General features: G+C 43.8%; 2 protein-coding genes across 3 annotated transcripts in view; both read left to right on the plus strand.

The window, feature by feature from the left end:
• The first annotated feature begins 59 nt into the window (after positions 1 to 59).
• Positions 60 to 7204, plus strand: dnajc27 (DnaJ heat shock protein family (Hsp40) member C27). Its single transcript, XM_089006984.1, has 7 exons — positions 60 to 940; positions 1874 to 1956; positions 2036 to 2105; positions 4352 to 4516; positions 4586 to 4708; positions 4789 to 4949; positions 6061 to 7204. The coding sequence occupies exons 1-7, from the start codon at positions 854 to 856 to the stop codon at positions 6191 to 6193; spliced, it is 822 nt and encodes a 273-aa protein (XP_088863110.1). The 5' UTR covers positions 60 to 853; the 3' UTR covers positions 6194 to 7204.
• Positions 7205 to 9137: 1933 nt separating this feature from the next.
• The window catches only part of xdh (xanthine dehydrogenase), a 17750-nt gene continuing 4668 nt past the window's right edge, over positions 9138 to 22219 (plus strand). The window contains exons 1-29 of one of the 2 annotated variants that reach the window (XR_016116315.1): positions 9138 to 9282; positions 9898 to 9955; positions 12545 to 12641; positions 12736 to 12844; positions 13096 to 13222; positions 13410 to 13471; positions 13635 to 13721; positions 13794 to 13874; positions 15356 to 15500; positions 15576 to 15668; positions 15762 to 15913; positions 16067 to 16160; positions 16681 to 16790; positions 17434 to 17618; positions 17694 to 17856; positions 18126 to 18215; positions 18300 to 18469; positions 18588 to 18711; positions 18804 to 18923; positions 19032 to 19128; positions 19202 to 19326; positions 19410 to 19543; positions 19618 to 19705; positions 20546 to 20632; positions 20708 to 20899; positions 20972 to 21117; positions 21184 to 21265; positions 21944 to 22039; positions 22117 to 22219. The exon at positions 22117 to 22219 is cut by the window's right edge and continues 101 nt beyond it. Coding sequence is in view for 1 of the 2 variants with exons in the window: in XM_089006969.1 (XP_088863095.1) it covers positions 9202 to 9282; positions 9898 to 9955; positions 12545 to 12641; positions 12736 to 12844; positions 13096 to 13222; positions 13410 to 13471; positions 13635 to 13721; positions 13794 to 13874; positions 15356 to 15500; positions 15576 to 15668; positions 15762 to 15913; positions 16067 to 16160; positions 16681 to 16790; positions 17434 to 17618; positions 17694 to 17856; positions 18126 to 18215; positions 18300 to 18469; positions 18588 to 18711; positions 18804 to 18923; positions 19032 to 19128; positions 19202 to 19326; positions 19410 to 19543; positions 19618 to 19705; positions 20546 to 20632; positions 20708 to 20899; positions 20972 to 21117; positions 21184 to 21265; positions 21944 to 22039; positions 22117 to 22219 (3298 nt within the window). In the remaining variant the exon portion in view is untranslated. The remainder of the gene's footprint in view (positions 9283 to 9897; positions 9956 to 12544; positions 12642 to 12735; positions 12845 to 13095; positions 13223 to 13409; positions 13472 to 13634; positions 13722 to 13793; positions 13875 to 15355; positions 15501 to 15575; positions 15669 to 15761; positions 15914 to 16066; positions 16161 to 16680; positions 16791 to 17433; positions 17619 to 17693; positions 17857 to 18125; positions 18216 to 18299; positions 18470 to 18587; positions 18712 to 18803; positions 18924 to 19031; positions 19129 to 19201; positions 19327 to 19409; positions 19544 to 19617; positions 19706 to 20545; positions 20633 to 20707; positions 20900 to 20971; positions 21118 to 21183; positions 21266 to 21943; positions 22040 to 22116) is intronic. The other variant, XM_089006969.1, reaches the window with a different exon arrangement.

Genomic DNA, 22219 nt, shown 5'->3' on the forward strand with positions numbered 1-22219 from the left:
TTTATTGTGAAAAGAACGAGCGGAGTACGTTTACTAAAACGGCGAACCGCATTTGCGTTGGGGGGAAAAAGACAGCCAATGATACATTTAATTGTTCAAAATGGGTTTGTATCGTTCGTGTCAATAGTTTCAATTCGTGTCTTAGTTCTCCATTAATACATAACAAAATACTTTTATTTCGCACTTCTTTTCCTTTCGGCTTTTCCCTTCAGGGGTCGCCACAGCGAATCAGTGTCCTCCATCTAACCCGGTTTTGTGCATCAATTTTATTTAGCAGTTAATTATTAATAATGAATTCAAATTTTGCTCGGTTAATCTTCAACGTCGCTTTATTGTGAAGAGAACGACCGGAGAAACGTCTACGACAGCGGCTAACGGCGTGTTGGGTTCATGCTATGGCGCTAGCAACCCCCTTCGCTCTGTTTATGCCACAACGAACGACGAATTTAATTATAATTACAGATTGCTGAGAATACAACGGTAGTTGCATTGTAGATTCAGTCGTGCGTTCATGGATCGTGCTAGCGTTCTCCGTTAGCCGCATGGGTGTGTAGTTACATAGTCCTCATTCCTACCATCACACGTTTTAATTTTTCTATTCATTTTAAAGTCCGTTTATCCAGAACAGGCTGGCGGAGGGGCGTGCTGGAGCCGATCCCAGCCAGCTTGGGACGAAAAGCGCACGACACCCTTAACTGGTCGCCAGTCAGTCGCGGGACAAAACACATAGAGACAAATAACACTTCACAACGGCACTGTGTGGAAACCTAGCTCACGCTGACCGCACACGAGTCCGGCTTGTGGACCACAACACCGTCAGTCACGTCATTCAGTTTCAGGGATTTAAATAAAAATGGAGACGAACGTGCCCAAGAGACGAGACAACAAGAAGCCACTCCGCGTGAAAGTCATCAGCCTCGGCAACGCCGAAGTCGGCAAGGTAAGTTTTCAACATTATGTTCAATATTCGGCAACGTCACATCACTTGACGACGTTTTATTTGCGTATAATCAATATCTAATTTAATCCTAGTCGCCCCCAAAAAGCCACCAATTTTGTTTCCTAACGTTTTTTTAATCAAGGAAGTTCTCAGCTATTAGAAAAAAACGAACGATTCAAATATGTAATTTGTCCCGGTGTATTCGGGTGTAACGCGAATGGGCGTGACCGGGCATGTGACGTCACAAGACGGAGTCGGGCGGACGGGTTAACTCCGTGTGAGCGTCAAGTATTGAGTTGTGGATCACAGCAGTGTGCACGTACTCGGTCATCTCGTTTTGTGTATCTGATAAATAAATGGCAGGAGATGTACGCTGATTTTTAGCCTTGGAGAACTCACAAGATCAAATTTGGCCCCTATAAATTCATCTACCCAAATAACAAAAACATGTTTTAAGAATCAACTTTTTCAAAACAATTAGGAAATAACGGGTTAAATTGAAAGAAATAATCATATTTTGGTGTTCAGTGAAGTTATGGCAGTCATTTAATGTATAATTCATAATTTTCCAAAGAAAACAAGTCCTTGGGTTCTCCAGGGTTAAGCCTGCTATTGTAATTATGTGGCGTGTTTATATATACAGTAAAGTCTCGTTATATCGATATCGGATATAACGATAGTCCCGGTTATATCGATACTATTTCTGTGCACGCACGGAGAAAATTACATGCAAACAGGGTCGGATATATCGATAGTCCCGGTTATATCGATATTTTTTCGGATTCCCTTGAGTATCGATATAACAAGACTTTACTGTATGTTGTATTCAATAAACATATATTCCACTACATTTTGATGTCAATTACAAATTGATGAGTTATTCATTTTCAAACACTAAATAGATTGCGATGCACACCCATGTCTCCCCTTCAGAGTTGCATCATCAAACGTTATTGTGAGAAGAGGTTTGTTCCCAAATATTTGGCTACGATTGGAATCGACTATGGGGTCACCAAGTAAGTGTGTACCTTTTTGGTATTATTCATTTCTACGTATCCGCAATATGAACCTATCGAAGCATATTTATATCGTCAGGGTGCAGGTTCGCGACAGAGAAATCAAAGTCAACATCTTCGACATGGCTGGCCATCCATTCTTCTATGAGGTGAGTCTGAAAAACTTCATTTTGTGTGTGTTTTTTTTAATCAAAAAACAATAAAAGCGACGGATGGAGATCCAGCTCTGATGGAAATAGCGCAAAACCCGGATGTAACGGATTTTTCTTAGTGACAATGTGAACTAATTTGGTATTATGGAGTTCTCCGTTATAGACATCTAGCCACGTTTTTATTAATCGGTAAGTGTGTAGAAGCGTCTTTCACTTGTCAATTGTAGTGACAAAACATATGCTTGTAGGCCTCTGCATTACAGCGCTTTTGAGATGAACACAGCTTTTGCGTAGAAGATGAGATGGTGAATTTCAATGTGTCCCGTCAATTATGACAGATAGAAAGGTCAAAACATTACATGTAGGTCAATGTTAGGCATGTCGAACTCAAACAGGATGTGTATTTCTGGTATAAATAGTAGTGATGGTATAATGAAGCATCATTAAGCAATGAGGCTTTGCATCCAAATGGTTCGCTTCTGGGCCGAATCATCATGAAGTTTCATTTGTTCTGTTGTGCCATCATGTGGAAGTGGAGAGAGAGATTAAAATGCTTCCATTTATTTGATGGGGTCAAAATGTACGGAAGACAACAAAGAACAAAAACAATAAAGTTGGCATTCCCACTTTTATCTCAGAATTCTGACTTTAAAGGACAACCGACACCACTTTTTTGTTTCCTAACTGACATTAGAACAACGTTTTATAGCATCTAAAATACCCAAAACAGGCAGGATAATATTTTAGTCAAATACAAAACACCAATAAAAATGACTTAAAGTGTCTAAAAACGACTTCAAATTGAACCCGGAAGTGGCCAGTTTCAGAAGGTCCCGCCCCCTTGTTCGTGGTGTCACACCAAGACGTCTTGCCTTGCTCGAGAATCAAAACAATGGCTTCAGATTCGGAGAAGATGCTTTCTTGTTACTCATCCAGTTATGAATATGATTCAAATAGTTCTGAAGAGGAAAGCATACATGTTTGCAATGGATTAAAGAATTTATTCCGTGTCATTTTGAGGCATCTGAACAGAAATGTAGCACCCAAAAAATGCAGAAGATGGCAACAAAGCTCTGTGGAAACGGGCTGATTTGTCTCCTGGGATTTTTTGTCAGCGAATATCAAATAGTTGTCTTGGTGCAACACACAACGATTCACCATCGCGTTATTTATGTGTTTTCCTTCTAATTTCGCCATCAACACAGATCAAAATGAAGTTTTCAGACCAAACAAAGTACCACAAAATGCATTGTGTATCCTTTCTCGGTCAGGGGTGTTCCTTCCGTGACGTCAGGAATCGTCACCAACTCAAAAACAAGACTTACTGAATATTCAGCGCGCATCTTAAAACGTAAAATATAACTATATGCGGTGTAATATTTGTAAAATAGGCTTAGTAGAAGTCATTTGAAACGATTTTAGAAATTATGGACACAACATGTCAGTAGGCGTCGGTTGTCCTTTGAAATGAGATTGTCATGCACAGCACGCGTTCCAAGGCTTCTGGTGTGGCCACAAGCGTAATCATCACACCCTTCGATGCGCAGTTTGGAGATTTTTTTTTCCGGTTTACTCGACACAACCTAAGAGTATGTGTCATGATAGGTAAAATTATGGTAAATGGCGAATTGCAAGTCATTGACATTTAACGTAAAAAACATGTAGTGTGTCAGCGGCATTGTCATCAAATGGTGAGTATAGTTTTTGCTTTTTTAAATGTTGCTGTGCCGATGACCATTTTGTGTTTGGGAGCCTTTTACTGAGCGAGTTGCTTGTTCTGTAGCCACAAAGGGACATAAGTCTTCTTGTGCCGGTACCAAGCCCGGATAAATACAGAGGGTTGTGTCAGGAAGGGCATCTGACGTAAAAGCTTGGCCAAAACAAACATGCGGATCAAACCTCCAAAGATGGAGGATACTGATTTTCTGTGGCGACTCCTGGGAGGGAAATGCCGAAAGGAAAAGAAGTGTGTCAACATTATATCTGGAGATAAATTACCACGTGTGCACAGGACGCACCAAGTCATCAGTTTTTAGGAATAATTCATTCAAAATGTTCCTTATGTTTATTTACTAGAATTCGTGATGCCATGCTAGGTTGAGATCAAACAAAATAAATACATAAACATTTTGTCAATCTGATGACCGGAGTTTACGTCATTATGTCAGCTAATGCTAAATGTGATTTTTGGTTGACAGTTCAAATAGTTATGCTCTTATAAAAATCCATCTCTTCCCATGCAGGTGCGGAACGAGTTCTACAAGGACAGTCAAGGTGTGCTGCTGGTGTACGATGTCGGTCTCCGGGACAGTTTTGACGCTTTGGATAGCTGGCTGGGCGAAATGAAACAGGAAATGGGCTCGCAGGCTAACATGGAGAGCATCGTGTTCATCGTCTGTGCTAATAAGGTCCCGCTTCCCTCAGGCTGATTGGCCCCGCCACCCCCGAGTCAGGAAGTGACCCGATTATGTCCACAGGTGGACCTGTTGAAACGGCGAGTGGTGGACGAGGGCGAGGGCCGTCTGTGGGCCGAGTCTCGGGGGTTTCATTACTTTGAGACCTCGGCGCAAAGCGGGGAGGGTATCAACGAAATGTTTCAGGTGGGAAGACGTCTCGGAACCTCGCCCGATCCTGAACAGGAACGTCAGCTAAGTCTGCGGTGCTTTTTGTGTGGGTGCAGGCCTTCTTCTCCTCCATCACGGACATGTGTGAAAATGGCGGGAAGCGCCCAGTGTCTGAGGTCAGCGTGGGCTTCACCAAAGAGCAAGCTGACACGATCAGACGTATCAGAAACAGTAAAGACTCCTGGGATATGCTGGGGGTCAAACCGGGAGCCACACGGTGAGTTGACAAGCGAGGGACAGACTCACAAGAGGTTCTCAAATGTCTCCACTTTTTGTATTCTCACAATTCCCAGTCATTTAGGTAACATGTCTGTGAATTGATGTTTTTTTGGGGGTCAAAATTCCCCAACAGTCAACTATCACAGTTCACTTTTATCAATCCGGATGTCAAGATTAACTAATTTGCTGCCATTGCTGAATTTATTCAAGGAATTGAAAAGCATGACGTGGAGCGCCACTCCCGATTTTTTTTTTTTTTTTTTAATCGGGGGTGCCGATAAAGTGCTGGTCAGACCTCTGGCAATGTTTTCCCCTTCCACGAGGGGGCAGCATTTGCCTTTTGTCCATGTTAACGCTTTGCTCCAGCTTCAGCTGTTGTTAAAGCGCCATATAAATCAATATGTATTGCATTGTATTTTGTACAGCCACCCCCATTTCAAGTTCAGATAACTCCAGATCCATATAATTTAGGAAGGAACTGTTTTTTTCTGATGAAAGAATAGAGTTTCAGTTTTTTTACACTGATAAGTTTATGTAGTCCTAAAACACATTATTCTTTCTGTGGGTCCTGCAATTTGAGTGAAAAGGACAAAAACCCTGGCACTAGTGTGGACACATTTTTGTCAACATCTGGCAAAGAATGAGTTAATCTCACAGTTGACGGATTGTTGATATTGTTTTCATCAATCCATTTGGTTTTATTGAAACTGCTTTGTGTGGTTATATTGTTTATGTAAGAATGCTGTTGAAGGGGTGGGAGAGATGCATGGGGGGCATTGGCTGTTTTTGAAGATGGAGGACACCGATTCGCTGTGGCGACCCCTGAAGGGAAAAGTTGAATGGAAAAGAAGTCAAAATGGTCAAAACTGGCCCACACTCGGGGTTGTTGAATTCCTTCAACTGGCAGCGGATGGGGTAGGCTGCAGCACCCCCGTGACCCTTGTGATGCATAAATGGGTCAGAAAATAGATGGCAGTGGATCAAATCTTTTGATTTTCTCCCTCCCTTATGATGATACTAGTGCACCGTGTCTACCGAAGACAAATTCCTTGTGTGTTCTACATTTTTGGCAATAAAGATGATTCTGATTCCCACATGTTTGTTTGCAGGGAGGAGGTCAACAAGGCATACAGAAAACTGGCAGTACTGTTGCACCCAGACAAATGTGTGGCCCCCGGTAGCGAAGACGCATTCAAGGCGGTGGTCAACGCGCGCACCTCACTGTTGAAGAACATCAAATAACGGCAATGCATGTCAAATGTCCCGTCTCACGGCTCTTCTCTCAGCACTTTGCGTTCCACCCTCAAAGGTGTCTTGGGTGCCATGTTATCTTCTGCCAAACCCTTTTGATGACACCCCAGAACGCACCTATGTGTGTGTGTGTGTGTGTGTGTGTGTGTGTGTGTGTGTGTGTGTGTGCATGCGTGTGCAAGAGTTTAATTTTTTCATTAATTTATGTCACTATATTGTGTAGGATTGATAATGGGGAGAATAATGTTTTTTGTAATATTTATCCAAGATAATATATATACAGTATATACATACACACACACTATATATATATATATATATATATAGAGAGAGAGAGAGAGAGAGAGAGAGAGAGAGAGAGAGAGAGAGAGAGAGAGAGAGAGAGAGAGAGAGAGAGAGAGAGAGAGAGAGAGAGAGAGAGAGAGAGAGAGAGAGAGAGAGAGAGAGAGAGAGAGAGAGAAAGAAATACCCCCACACACAGAAAAGAAACTTAAAAGTATTACTGGTAATTAAAAAAATATATTTATGAAAAATAATCTATCTTTAGTCGTCCGACATAAAGAATTATGTGGTTCATTGTGTCCAAATTGTTCCAATGTGTTTGTGTCGCTGTCCACCTGTACAATAATACAATACATATTAATTTATATTGTGCTTTAACAACAGCTGAAGCTGTAACAAAGCGCTTAACATGGACGACTATCATTTATAGGAAATACAGTAAAGTCTCGTTATATCGATATTCTCGGGAGTCGGAAAAAATATCGATATAACCGGACTGTCGATATATCTGATCTTTCGGCATGTAATTTTCTCCTTGAGTTCATAGAAATAGTATCGTAATAAGCAGTACTAGCGATATAACCGATATCGATATAACGAAACTTTACTGTATGTGAACAATGCATGACTGTGAAGTTGTGTCGGCGTCATGTGAATATCATTCAATGTACAAACGTGTTTTCTATTTGAATCAAAAGAATAAAAAGCTTTGAAAGCGAAGAGATGAATGGATGCTTTTTATTCTGAGGACAAATGTAAAAACAAAAAAAGTGTGCCGGCAGCTTTCTGCAGACTCCAAAACAAAAGGCGTCCCAAAAATATTGAGTCGACTGGCTGTTGTCCATCTTTATTTATTTATTTGTTGTCAGTTTGTTTATATATGTTGTAATTGTATGTAATTGTAATTGTTATTTTACAGATCTTTTGTTCCGCGATAACTTGAAGCAATTTTATGTTTTTTTTTTCAGTTATCCAAGAAAAAAAATTCTTGTGCATGTTCTTTGGTGGAATAGAAAAAGGGTGTGTCTCATTCGCATGGTCACAAGTTGAGCACGGGTTGCCGCAACAACATGTGTGACTCGATGGATTTAGAGAGAAATGTCATTTCAAGTCAACGCCACGAACCCTTTCGGCTTTAGGCCCGAATGCGAAATGACATTGTAATCGTACGTGATCACATTGATTCTGTTTTGACTCTTTCCTTGTTTGTAGGTTTACCCTGCCCCTCAGATACCAGCAGGTGGATACTTTTGTGCGATCCCTTTGTAAATGTGATGGAAAATAGGAACTCAAACCGTTCTCAAAAATGTTTGAAGCTCCACTGTGAACACCTTCCGCACTGTCGCTAGAAAAATATGCACATTTACGGCACATTGATTCGCTGGTAAGTGTCACATCCAATTTTTTGTACACATTTGAACCATTTTTGTTGCCACTTAACCAAAAATTGATATTTTAAGACTTTCATGTTAGTGTATTTTGGGTCACTTTTTTTTTATTATTGCTGTGAAATGTGATGTAAGAGTTAACTGTACTTTGACTGGATTCTTTAACATTTCCCCTCCTCGACTATAAACAGATTCACACGAGAGAGCCCGGCAATATTATTGGACCTTTGTCTCCAGACACCGGCCCAACTGTAAATAATTATACAGTCCCCAAGAACTTCCAGGTGTCAAAGTTCTCCTGTAGTGCCAGATCAGTTTGACCAAGCGTTGTGACGGATTCCAGGTGGCGCTATTTTTTTGTGAGATCTGCCGGGCCTGTTCAAGCAAATGCTAAGCTATTTTTTTGGTTGGATGAATGGAAACAATTAGATTAATAAGACCGGAGTTGATCCGCATTTTTCCTTTCACAATACTTTTGCTGGCCTAGCAAAATAAATAAAATGTTATTGAGAGGGAATAATCCCTTTTGAGTCTTTGCACTTCATCCTCCTTCATTCCCGGGGCACCCCAAGGTTGTGTACTTAGCCCCCTGCTCTATTCGTTCTTCATTCATTGCAAGGGCATCTCAAAACTCCAAAATTATAATCGAGTTTCTTGATAGAGCAGCTCGGTCACGGCTAACATCACTCATCCGGCATCGCACTTCATCCTCCATCATCCCGGGGCACCCCAAGGCTTTGTACTGAGCCCCCTGCTATATTCCCTCTACCCCCATATTCCACGGACATCTCAGATTCCAAAATTATAATCAAGTTTCTTGATGGTGAAGCTCAGTCGCGGCTAACATCAGCCATCCAGCAAACTGGTACTGCGAACCACCTTGAGCTGAACACTCACAAAACCAAGGCGGATTTACGTAGGCAGAATAAGAGCTTAATTCCACACATCATCGTCCAAGTAAATCTGCATCAACATCTTCCAGGATCTTTCTTAGTCATGTCACCTCAGCACTCTTTACCCCCACATCCCCATTAGACAACTAACAGGGCACTCAGGGCCAATGCAGAAGGGCCAATGAGAACTTTTTCGCTGCTCTTATTTTATGTAGGTATATATTTTTTGTATTGTTATTCCAAATACAAACATAGAAAAGCATTTCAATCTGGGTCCTACCTTTATAACCGACTGTGTAATCAACAGAGATGAAACTTGAAACTTGTTGGGTTGCTGCAGGGGGTGGGGCTATAATCACACGCCCCCCCCCTACTGACGGACGCCCGATGTTGAGAATCATTGAAGACTCTGGAGGGGACAGAGACGTTTCACAACATGAAAAAACTGGACAGAAACATGACGACCTGTGGCCAGCTCTTGCCCGACGACCTCGTCTTCTTTGTCAATGGGAAAAAGGTAACAAATGTCATTCGTTTCACTTCAATAAGGATGTCAATAGTTGGTCAAATGTTGATTGTATGTAATTATTTGTCAGGGACCATGCAGAGAACATTCAACAGGAGAGATGTTTTTTTTACCAGAATGATTGCTTTGTCGCTAATTTATATCTGTAGCTTAAAAGACAAACATTTTAATTTGGAGAGGAGCAAAGCATGACTTGCGCATCAATCACATCACGCAACAGTCACGCACACGGATGACAGTTCTATCTCTTACATATTAACTCCAGATCTTAATTCATATGTCAGTTCTCACAGCCAGTTCCTTCAGACCTTTTTATAGAGTTTTATAACTTGCGACGTTCATAACTGGTGCATGAATAACACGCAAGACAGTAAATGCTACAGTGGTTAAAGAGCAAGCGACAATGTGATCCACACGCAGGCCTGCGGCTGTAAATGAATAACTGCTCACTTTTTGGGGCCGGAACGTCTGCTCAAAACAATGTTGCCTTAGATTTCACTTTATCACATGTCAGTGGGCTAAATGTGTTTTTTTTAATCAGCAAATGGATCTTGATATGCAGATGGAACAGAGCAAAAGTGCAAGTTGTTGTTGTTGTTGTTCCAGGTTGTGGAGACAAATGCAGATCCTGAAATGACTTTGCTCACCTATCTGAGGAGGAAGTGTATGTCACACACACACACACACATGCACACACACAAGTTTTGAAAAGAAGATGTTACGCCTCAACACCCTGCACCCCTTGGGAGGCAGGCATGAGCATTTTGGACCTACTGGAGAGGCACGAGGGAAAAATATCTTACTCCAAAATAAGGCGTCATGCAGCCGTGATTCGACAAAATTGGCATCAATGAGAAAATGTGGTTTCGTTAGGCAGAACATAGATCCCACAGTCATCCACAAAATGTTTTAAATACCAAAACCAATAGGAGCAGATACAATGAAAACAATAGTGCCCCCGGAATGGAACCCGGCGGAATACCATATTACAAGCCATCCGAGAGCACTACGACCTATGTCCACCCGGTGCTACAAATGATCCAACATACGTCATAGTGCTCTCGGGTGGCTTGTAATATGGTGTTCCGCAGGGTACCATTCCGGAGCAACTGTTGTTTTCATTATCTCCAGTGTCATTAGCCAGGAAACCGTTATGAAAAACTCCTAAATCATCCTAAAACCTTACTAGAGCAGAGCCACAAGTAGTAGTAACCAATCAGCTCCTCTTGAAAATTTGAAAGGAAAGCGGTCTCAAACCGATTGGCACTGAGAGAGCTTGAGATCTGGCAGGAAAAGACAACATCAAAGATGACAGTGATTTTGTCCTCGTTCCTGGTGCACCAAATTAAATGAAGCCACAAGTCATTTGCCATTCAGTTTTTCAGGACAGCAGACACAAATAACAAAATGCCATGCAAATATTGTGAAAATCGTCATGGCCCCGTAGAAAATACAAATGACAAATTTCGACTTGGGTTCACTTATACTAAATGTAGGCAGATCGTTTCAAATAAACATTGATTAGCTAACTCCTGTTTACTTTATCAAGCCATTTTTGCTGTGCGGTAGACTCGTTGAACTTTCTCCTGTTTTTAGGTGTGACATCATCCCAAAAATGTTTAAAAAGCATTCAGTTTTTACACAATATTTCCACCTGGTTCACACTTTTTAGTTTACAGTCAGGGAAAAACGCTGCCATATAGCAGAAAAAAAAAAATTCAACACTATCACCAAGCATGATTGCCACCACAGGACACATATGCAGCATCACGCGCAATCTTAATTTGATGGCTGTTCTGCAACACTTTACAATTTCGTCACAACCAATGTGCCACTCATTTGGTCTGACAGAAGCCTCTCGCGTCACGCCATTTGATTTCATTGCTAGCGGAAATCGATCCGGTCCTATTCGGACACGATATGAATCAATTAGTGTCTTGTGAGACTTGAATCAGATGTCGCCAATCAATATCGGTCCGCGGACCGGTACACAAAAATAAGTATTTTATTTCTTTTTATTTCTTAAATTATTATTAAATTAGGTGAGTGATCTTTTATTTTGAAATGACCGAATCTCCTCTCTGTTACGTCTGCTCATTTAGCGCCAAAATTTAACCCAGCGAGAAAAAGTTCCATATGAAAACATTTCCATATGAGTACACAGTGGATTCACATTTGTTATTATCCCCCCGTGGTCTGCGGTAACATTGTAAGGCCTTGACCAGTCCGCAGTTAGAAAAAGGTTGGGGACCACTGCCTTAAAGGACAACTGACACCATTTTTTTGTTTCCTAACTTGACATCAGAAAAACGTTTTATAACATCTAAAATACCCAAAACACGCAGGCTGATATTTTTAGTCAAATGCAAAACGCCAATAAAAATGAGTTAAAGTGTCCCAAAACTAGTTCAAAATGACCTCGGAGATGCCGAGTTTCAGAAGGTCCCGTCCCCCCCTGTTTGTGACATCACGCCAGGACGTCTTGCCTTGCTCTAGAATCAAAACAATGGCTTCAGATTCGGAGAATATGACGCTTTCTTGTTACTCATCCAGTTATGAATATGATTCAAATAGTTCTGAAGAGGAAAGCATCAATGTTTGCAATTGATTAAAGAAGTCCTCCTGTATCAATTCGAGCCGTCAGGACTCCAATGTAGCTCCCAGAAAATGCACAAGATGGCGCCCAAGCTCCGTTGGAAATGGGCTGATTTGTCTGCTAGGAATTTGTGTCAACTACTATCAAGTAATAGTTTTGGTGCAACACACAACGATTCACCATTGTGTTATTTGTGTGTTTTCCTTCTAATTTCGCCATCAACACGGATCAACACTAAGTTTTCAGATCAAATAAAGTACCCAAAATGCATTGTGTGTAACTTTCTCGGTCAGGGGCGTTCCAGATGTGACGTCACGTCAGGAATTCATCAACTCGAAAACAAGATTTCCCGAATATTCAGCGCCAGTCTTAAAACGTAAAATATATCTATATGCGGTGGAATCTTTGTAAAATGCGCTCAGTAGAAGTCATTTGGATTGGATTGGATTGGATTTGCCTTTATTAGTCTCGCAGTGGAGAAATTCACATTTCACAGCAGAAAGGTTATGAAAGAAATGAAAGTAGAAAAGCAAAACACAGCCATTTGAAGCCATTTTACAAATTATGGACACAACTTGTCCGGTGGCGTCGGTTGTCCTTTAAAGGACTTTGTCACACCTGGTGGCGCAAACCCTCCTTGGATGTATTTTCTTTCAGTGGGCCTGCCGGGGACCAAGCTGGGTTGCGGCGAAGGTGGCTGCGGAGCGTGCACGGTGATGCTGTCCAAATACCAACCTCACACACACCAGCTGCTGTATCCTGCCTCGTCCACGTTGCCAAATGACGCGGGCCTTGAATTGATTGACAGATTGTGGCGAAGACATGGTAAAGTCCTTAGCTCCGCTCAGTCATTACGCCGTCAACGCCTGCCTCGCCCCGGTCTGCTCCTTGCATCTGGTTGCTGTGACCACCGTGGAAGGAATTGGCAGTGTGGCGAGGCAGCTGCATCCCGTCCAGGTTAATGATTCCAAAACACTATCGAAAGCCCTCTCAAAATCCATTCAATTACCTAAAAAAAGTGATGGGAAATGTGTCATTTCTTTGGAAGATGTGCTCATTCCAAAATGTAAACACATAGTCTGTTTCCTACTTTGTTAAAATATTCAGAGCGCCGAGTACGCATCAAACTTTGAGGCCTTGGTATTTTTCGGAAAACAAAAAGTAGCTCCAAGCTTTTAAGAGGTCACTGGTTTACGTGTCGAATTCAGGAGCGGATCGCAAAGGCCCACGGATCGCAGTGCGGTTTCTGCACCCCGGGTATCGTCATGTCCATGTACACTCTGCTCAGAAACAAGCCCGCACCCAAAATGGCTGACGTGGAGGAGGCGTTCCAAGGTAGAGAATGGAGAGATTTCACCATGAGCTTTTATAACATGACATCTGCGAAAGTATATGCCCCTTATATACCAGCCGTATGGCTGATTAATGTCCCTATAGTGTACTGAGGGTTGTACGTGGATATATATATAATTTTAACACCTGTCCGATCTATGGTTCATTTGAATGACATGCTCATTTTTAGGAAACCTTTGCCGCTGCACCGGATATCGTCCCATCCTGGAAGCCTATAAGACCTTTACCCAAGTGAGAAACTCAGATTAGACCAGAGAAATACTTTTAGCTTCAATTCACTGATTTTTTTTTAAATGTGATGATATCTCATCTCATTGCACGACAGTAAAAACATCACGGGATCAGACTTTGTCCCACAGTCTTTAAATCACTCGCTTTATGATGTCCCCCGTAGGAGGGTGGATGCTGTGGGGGGAAGGGGCGAGAGAACGGCTGCTGTATGACAAATGGCGCAGCCGAGGAGATTGAGGCAGATGTGGACGTAAGTACATCTCAGTGTGAATGAAGATGCAGCATTATTGCAGGGGGAGTAACCACGCGCCTCATTTTTAAGGCTGCTTCGAGACTATTTAACGCTGCAGACTTTGCGCCACTTGACCCGACTCAGGAGGTCATCTTCCCTCCAGAGCTGATGGTGAGAAACAAAACACGCACGTTCCACATCCAGAGTTGGCAAAAGTACTCTCACTCTGTGCTTAAACAGAACTACAAATACTTTAATATATTTTAAAAAAAACATATTAATTGAACCCACTACCTTAAAACAGGGGTCCGCAACCCAAAATTTTGAAAGAGCCATTTTGGAGCCGCAATAAATTAAAAGCCTCAAAAAGAAGGCAAGACACAATGTATGCATCATGATTGGCTATATTGGGCTACAACCAAAATGACTGAATTGGCTACAAACAAATACAATGAGCATTACCGATTAACGGTTTTTTTTTTCCCCTGCAGTGCTTCTTGTATAGCGGGGGGAGGTCAACATTTTATTTTGAACCTGGCTCAGTTATTCGATCAACCAGTGACCGCACAAGCACGCACACGCTGGGGGACGTGTGGCGGTTGACAGCCATAACGGCGGCGAATATGAACGAGGCCCGGGACGCACTTTTGCAGCGTGTTAATTTTCGTAGCTAACGTGTACCGTTTTAAAATGCTTCTCTGAGTCCATCAGTTGGCCATTCTTTGCCAGTTCCCTCGGCGAATCGGACACGAAACGCCGTTTCTTTGAACAACAGGCACCTGCCTGGCATCCCGCCATGTTAAGCGAATCGTGTGTCGCATCTCTATGACGCAATTCTTCATTGACAAAAATGTTTGAAATGTAATGTTTATTTGACATGTTTTTACAGGCTGTGGAAAGTGTTAAGAATGATATTCCTCCTACAGTAACAATATTTAAAAAAAAAAAAGATAATTTTTTTAACATTTTAAAAACTGCAGGCGCCACTAGACAGCGCTCAAGAGCTACATCCGTGAAAAATCCTGAAAAAAAGTAAAAGAAATTCAGATGATGAAATGCACCTCAAGCAAGATTTGCCACCCCCCACAGTCACTTTTTTGTTCTACATTTTAAATGGTCGGTTTGACCATTCATTCATTCATGCATTCGTTCATTCATTCATTCATTTTCCAAGCCATTAAAATCACCTGAGGGGGCGTGGGGGGAGGGGTCAACTGATCTGGATTATGTTATACCTCTGATTAGATTTGTGAGAAAACAACCAACAGATGCAAGAAGATGAGTGATTTTTTTTTCTCTTGCACATGCGAGCATACTTGTAGTGGCCTAATGGTAGCATCGGCTTCTCCAGTGTACATCACACTCACAAAAAAAAACAAATAATAATATTGTCATGCCATGCTTGCAATTTACCAGCTGTTGTGTGGCCGCTTTGTGTGTGCCCGTAAGTGATTGCTTATAAAAAATAAAAAATCTGATTTCTACATTTACTGTTTTACATCAATACATTTCTCGAGTTTGGAGTTGGTAAATACATGTATCTCCTCAGCATCATCCAAATCCAAATTTCAACCATTACCACTGCAATCATAAACTGGACTTCTTGTTTAAGTAATGACGTCTTTTATGTGTCTACACTTTTCTACATTTAGTCCCTGAGCAAAAGTCAGAAGACTCCCTCGCTGCATTTTCGTAGTGACAGGGCAATGTGGTTGCAGCCCGCCGACCTGGACGAATTCCTCAGTCTGAAGTGGAAACATCCTGATGCCCGAGTGGTGGTGGGAAACACTGAAGTTGGTACGTGTTCACTCAAACACACACAGACATATTCTATCAACCACCTCCTCACTGTGTCTGTGCATGTGTGTGTAGGTATAGAAATAAAGTTCAAGAATATGTTGTATCCAGTCATTCTGGCTCCAGCCTTCATTCCAGAACTCCACCAAGTGACACACACCGATGAGGGTGACCGCGAAAGCAGATTTTGACTATCAACTTCTCAAAACGCAAAGGGGAAATGTAGGATTAAAAACCAGGCCATGGGGGCAATGTCTGCAGGTATCGTGTTTGGCGCGGCGTGCACCCTCACCCAAGTGGGTGATGTCCTGAAACAGGTGGTGAATGAGCTCCCTCTTGACCAGAGCCAGTTCTTCCTTGCCGTCCTGGAGCAGTTGCGTTGGTTTGCGGGTCAGCAGATACGTAACGTTGCGGTGAGTGTCCAATGCTCAGACCCCGGTGGTGCTTTCTGGTCGGACCCGTTGTATGCGGCTACGTAAGGTGGCGGAAACGGGCCATAACAAAAACAACAAGATCACCCAAACCATCAAGTCAAAACAAATTAAAGCCCGATGGATGCGTTTCAGGCCATCGGTGGGAACATCATGACTGCCAGCCCCATATCAGACCTGAATCCTATTTTCATGGCGGCCGGCTGCAAACTCACACTGATGGACAAAGGTAAGACTCAAGAGCAAGTCGGACCAGTAGAACAAGTGGTCGGGCGGTTAGCAGATCAACCTCACAGTGCAGGGTTTGTGGATTTGATCAGAGTTGCGGCCTCCATGTATGGAGATTGGATGTTCCCCCCATGTCTGCGTGGGTTTTGTACGGGTATTCTTGTTTTCCAAAACATTCCAAAAACATGAATGTGAGTGAGCATGGACGGTTGTTTGTCTGTGTATGCCTTGCGATTGGCTGTCAACCGGTTCAGGGTGTCCACCGCCTACTGCCCCAAGACAGCTGGGATAGGCTCCAGTGCCCCCTGACCCCATGATTCAGCAATTCGGAAAATGGATGGAAGGATAAATGAATGGAATGAGGCATGGATGGATGGATTACATATGACTGCTTCTAAGACGAGTTGCTTTGAAGCCTTTTGGCTAGTTGACAACCGAATGTTTCTTGTACGCCACATGACATAAAGACTATGTACTGAAGCCTATCCTCTGACCTTTCCTCTCCCCTTCCTGCTCATTAGATGGCAGTCGTGTGGTTCCAATGGACGATGGTTTCTTTGTGGGTTACAGAAGAACAGTGTTGCGACCACAAGAAATCCTGCTGTCAATCGAGATTCCTTATAGCAGAAAGGTTAGATGCATCACTGGAGCTAACCACTGAAACTTCACCTTTAAAACACAAACACATAACAACAACAACCAAAACGTATTAACGAGAATCTGGTCTTTGTATCGGTCCGTCGCGGTGAAGAAGAAGCTATCCCACAAGGCAAAGCTCTAAATTTACTGGTCAATCTATGTTCCAACCATAATCAATGGTCACCAGCTATGGGTCGTGACCGAAACAACGAGATCCCAGATACAAACGGCCAAAATGAGTTTTTCCCGCTGGGTGTCCAGGGTCTCCCTTAGAGATAAGGTAAGAAACCTGGTCATCCGCGAGGGATTCAGAACCTTCCACTGCTCCTCAACATCAAGAGGAACCAGATTAAGTGGCTCAGGCATCTGATTGGAATGCCTCCCTGGTGAGGTGTTGCAGGCATGTCCCATTGGCATGAAGACCCGGGGACAAGCCAGGACACGGCGGCCTGGGCTTTTTTTTTGCTAAAGCTGCTTCCCCTGGATAAGCAGTAGATAATGGATGGATGAACAAACAAGTATTGATTGATCACACTCAGGTCCTGTGAAATTCAAAACCACTCACAAAGTAAACAAAGAATGAGTGCAGCTGAATCATTCCCCTACGCATTTCTGCGACGACTATTCCTCCCTAGAATCAGTTTGTGTCAGCCTTCAAGCAGTCACCTCGCCGAGAGGACGACATCAGCATTGTCACTGCGGCGATGAGCGTGACTTTCACACCCGGGACGTGCGTCGTCGAGGATGTCAGGTTGAGCTATGGTGGCATGGCGGCGACCACCGTCCTTGCGAAAAACACGGCGGCCAAACTGTTGGGACGGTAAAATAGTGCACGGCATAGACATGAATGGAGGGAAGGAAGAAAGTAGTGTGACACCCCCCTGATGTCGTCCAGATACTGGGGGGAGGAACTGCTGGAAGAAGCTTGCTCCTCGTTGGCAGATGAAATGACTTTGGATCCCTCGGCACCGGGGGGCATGGTGACATACCGGCGTACTCTGACCCTCAGTCTGTTCTACAAGTTCTACCTGACAGTACTGCACAAGCTCCAAGGGCAGGTAACAAACATCCTACATGGAAGAAGCAACTTGTTTCCGAATTCTTGGTGTAACAGAACCTAAGTGACAGTTAAAATGACGACGACAACACAGCGTAACTGTCTTGGTGGGATTTATAAGTCCGTTTCAATGGTTGCTACTTTGTGTGTCGCCGTTACCCATTTTCCAATTTTCATATAGAATGGCTTCCGCCAAATGCGACTCAATTCCGATCCGAGTCCCTCACCCTCATCTTTCGAAGACTGAACTCGACCTCGGTTGTCTCTCAGGGTCTGAACGTGGAAAAGGTCGGATCGGATCTCTTGAGTGCGACTGAGCTTTACCATCAAGAAACGCCATCCGGCGTTCAGATCTACCAGGTACTAAAACACATGTGGCGTGATTTTCCCATTGTTCAAAAGACACATAATCGAACAAAAGCAAATAAATGTTTTCATCCTCAGGAGGTCCCACTGGCTCGGAACCAGAATGATGTCGTGGGCCATCCCATGATGCACCTCTCGGCTCTGAAGCAGGCAACGGGTGAGGCGGTGTACTGCGACGACATACCGCTGTTTGAGAACGAGGTGTACTTGGCGCTCGTGACGAGCAGCAAGGCTCATGCACGAATCCTGTAAGATTTATTTCGTAGACGTTTGTGCACAGACTCTACTCTGGTTGCTCTCTGTCTATTTTTTTGTAACATTTAATTCAGCAACTCATTAAAAGTCGTCCTGGGTTTTGCGCCATAGCTCTATCGACTCATCCGGGGCCGAGCGCTCGCCCGGCTTCATTTGCTGTGTCTTTGTCGACGACATCCCCGGCAGCAACGCCATCGGGGTCAAGCACGATGAGAGTGTCCTTGCTGATGGCCAGGTAAGACCCCATTTTTCGTCGCTCTCGAGATTCGCGTTATAATCTGACTATTCAGTTGTTGGAATCCTGCCTGGTCATTTCTCACAACACAGGTCACATGCGTGGGTCACATCATTGCCGCCGTTGTGGCCGACACGCAGCTTCACGCCCAGCGGGCTGCTAAAGCCGTCAAGATCCAGTATGAAGAACTGGAGCCGATTATCACCATACAGGTAAGAGTACGCCTGGAAATCTGATGGCAGCAATTGTCATTTAGATCAAAATTGCATTTCTGGACTTTGAAAAATGTTCTTGAAGAAAGCGTCCGGCCTGCTTGACAGGAAGCCATTGCCGCTCAGTCCTTCTATCAGCCGATCAGAACACTTCAGAAAGGGGACCTGGAGGCAGGATTCCAACAAGCAGACCACATCCTGGAAGGTGAAATCGTGAGCTCGCAAGCGCAAATTGGATTTCACCTGGCTGTTCGTATTAATGTCCGACTGACTGACAGGTGAGATGCACATTGGCGGTCAGGAACATTTCTACCTGGAGACAAACGTGACAGTGGCTGTCCCTCGAGGGGAAGACGACGAAATGGAAATCTTTACTTCTACTCAGAATCCCTCAGAGGCACAGGTGAGGTGTGTGGGGGGGGGGGGGGGGGAACTTAGGAGAACCTTTGACGATTTGACCGAGGCTTGGATTGTTTTGCACGACAGTCTCTGGTGGCCAAGGCTTTGGGGATCCCCGCCAACAGGGTGGTAGTCCGAGTCAAAAGGATGGGCGGGGGCTTCGGTGGGAAAGAGAGTCGGACTACTTTATTATCCACGGTGGTCTCCGTGGCGGCACGCAAGTACGTCCGTCGGTCTGTTCTCCTTCACCCTCAATGGATTCACCCCAATACATTTTTTTTTGTATGTGCACCAGACTCCGACGACCAGTCAGATGCATGTTAGACCGAGATGAAGACATGTTGATCACTGGAGGAAGACATCCCTTCTATGGAAAGTATAAGGTACGCAGGCACTATTTCAAGGCCCGAACGGATTGAGCAACGACGGATTAGCATGTCCGCCTCACAGCAGAGAGGTTGTGAGTTCGATTCTGGTTCCAGCCTCCCTCTGTGGAGTTTCTATGTTCTCCCCATGCCTGCGTGGGTTTTCTCTGGGTTTTCCGGTTTACTCCCAAATTCCAAAACCATCCATAGCGGGCTAAAATGAACACTCTTAAATTGTCCCTGAGTCTGTGGGTGAGCATGGATGGTTGTTTGTGTGTGTATGCCTTGAGATTGGCTGACAACCGCCCCACATGTCCCCCACCTATTGCCCCAAGACCACTGGGACAGGCTCCAGCAACCCCTGCGACCCTTTTTGAGGATAAAGGCCCTTTTAGTTAGCCAAGGCATTTGCCACAAAGACTTAGCATGAAGCTAACCCGAGGCAATTTTTTTTGTCATTCACTTCATAGAAGCGATGTTATTTTTTATGATTATTATATATTTTTGCATGACGTATCATTCATTTCAGGGAGGCTTTTTTTTGTGATGTACAGTATCATTCACTCCATGGCGGCTATGTTGTTTTTATTTTTATTATTTTTTGCATAATGTGTCATTCACTTCATGTTTAATGTCCAGTTTGACAGTACACTTCAAGTCGGAATGACATGAACCAGATCAACACCTATTTTTTGTTTGTATTTTTTTAAAGATTGTTCACGCTTCGAAACTGCGACCATTTGATCATTGAGCCCCGACTCTCCCCAAACACACACACACAAATATAAACACACATACACGTCTTTTACAAGCCCATCGCTAAAATGAAAGCACTTCAACCATGCCTTCCTTCTCAAGGTGGGCTTTCAGAAGAGCAGGAAGGTGGTCGCCCTTGATGTTTCGTTCTACAGCAACGTGGGAAACTCCCTCGACCTCTCTCTGTCAGTAAGTATCACCCCACCACGTACCGTTGTCATGACTAATCGACCTCGTTCCCTTGACTATGTTTTTGTTGTCCAGGTCATGGAGCGAGCTCTGTTCCACATGGAGAACTCATACAGCGTTCCAAACGTGCGCGGTCGGGGATTTTTATGCCGCACCAACCTGCCATCCAATACGGCCTTCAGAGGCTTTGGAGGTCCCCAAGGGATGATGATTGCCGAGAACTGGATCAACGACGTGGCTCAGAGCCTGGGCTGGCCCGCCGATGAGGTCTGTCGATCTCCTGGTGAAAATCGGCACGCTGGTGGGAAGCTGTGGCGTTAGCATCTCTTCTCCTTGCAGGTTCGACGCATCAACCTTTATCAACAAGGCGAAGTAACACCGTTCAACCAAGCCCTCGAACAGTATACTTTGGATTTGTGCTGGAATGAGTGCCTCTCCCGTTCGCGCTATCACCAGCGGAAAGCTGAAGCCGAGCTTTACAACCGGTAGCATTAGCGTTATCGCCCCTTCAAAACTTGTTGCCTTCCAACAAGTCGCTACCTTCCTCCTAGGCAAAACCGCTGGACCAAACGAGGCCTTGCCGTCATTCCGACAAAATTCGGCATCAGCTTCACCGCGGCTTTTCTCAACCAGGTTTGTGCCAATTGCACATTCAGAGCCACTGGAAAAGGTGGAAATAATTGAGTTGCAACAGTTTTTATCTACAGTCAAACCTGGGTTTTCGACCATAATCCGTTCCAGAAACATGTTCAAAAATCAATTTGGTCAAAAACCAAAACATTTATCATTATAATCAGTCTTCAATGTCTGTTTTATTTTTTTAGGGGAAGTGACGTGTAAGAAAGCGGCGCAGTGGTGCATTCGGGTGCGCTCAGTTTGGTCGAGAACCCATTTTCACCCGTAAACCCAGGCATCAACAAAACCCCAAAATCTTTGGTCAAAAACTGAATTGGTTGAGAACCGAGACGTTTGAAAACCCATATTTGACTGTAAAAACTGTATTCGACAATACAAATGGGTCGGTCACAATGAGACGCGACATGAGGAAGTGACGATAAATAAGCGGAGGGGAGTCGAGTGGTGCATTCAGGTGCACTCCAGAACCCATTTCTGTTGTAAACCGAGGTATAAAACACCAGATATTTTTTTGTGGAAAACCCGAAGTTTTTTGGTCGAGCACCGAGACTTTTGAAAACTGGTATAATGGTATTGAATTTGGCAATACATGATGGATGGTCAGATGAGTGACAGGAAACAGCTGATGGATGCACAAAAAAAAAGTTTTGATTGACATTTATCTTGTGTCGACAGGCCGGAGCACTCGTTCACATATACACAGACGGGTCGGTCCTCCTGACTCACGGCGGGACAGAAATGGGACAAGGTCTCCACACCAAGATGGTTCAGGTTGTTCAGAGACAGAGCAGCTGCGGTTATGACAATCATTTTGGCGGTCGGGTTTTGACAAAATGCGACTGTTCCAGGTTGCCAGTCGAGTTCTGGGCATCCCCTGCTCAAAGATCCACATATCGGAGACCAGCACCCAAACGGTCCCAAACGCCAGTCCGACCGCCGCTTCGGCCTCCT

Source organism: Hippocampus bargibanti, linkage group LG01 (genome assembly GCF_051943395.1).
Source record: "Hippocampus bargibanti isolate YZ-2025 linkage group LG01, ASM5194339v1, whole genome shotgun sequence".
Taxonomy (NCBI): Eukaryota; Metazoa; Chordata; class Actinopteri; order Syngnathiformes; family Syngnathidae; genus Hippocampus; species Hippocampus bargibanti.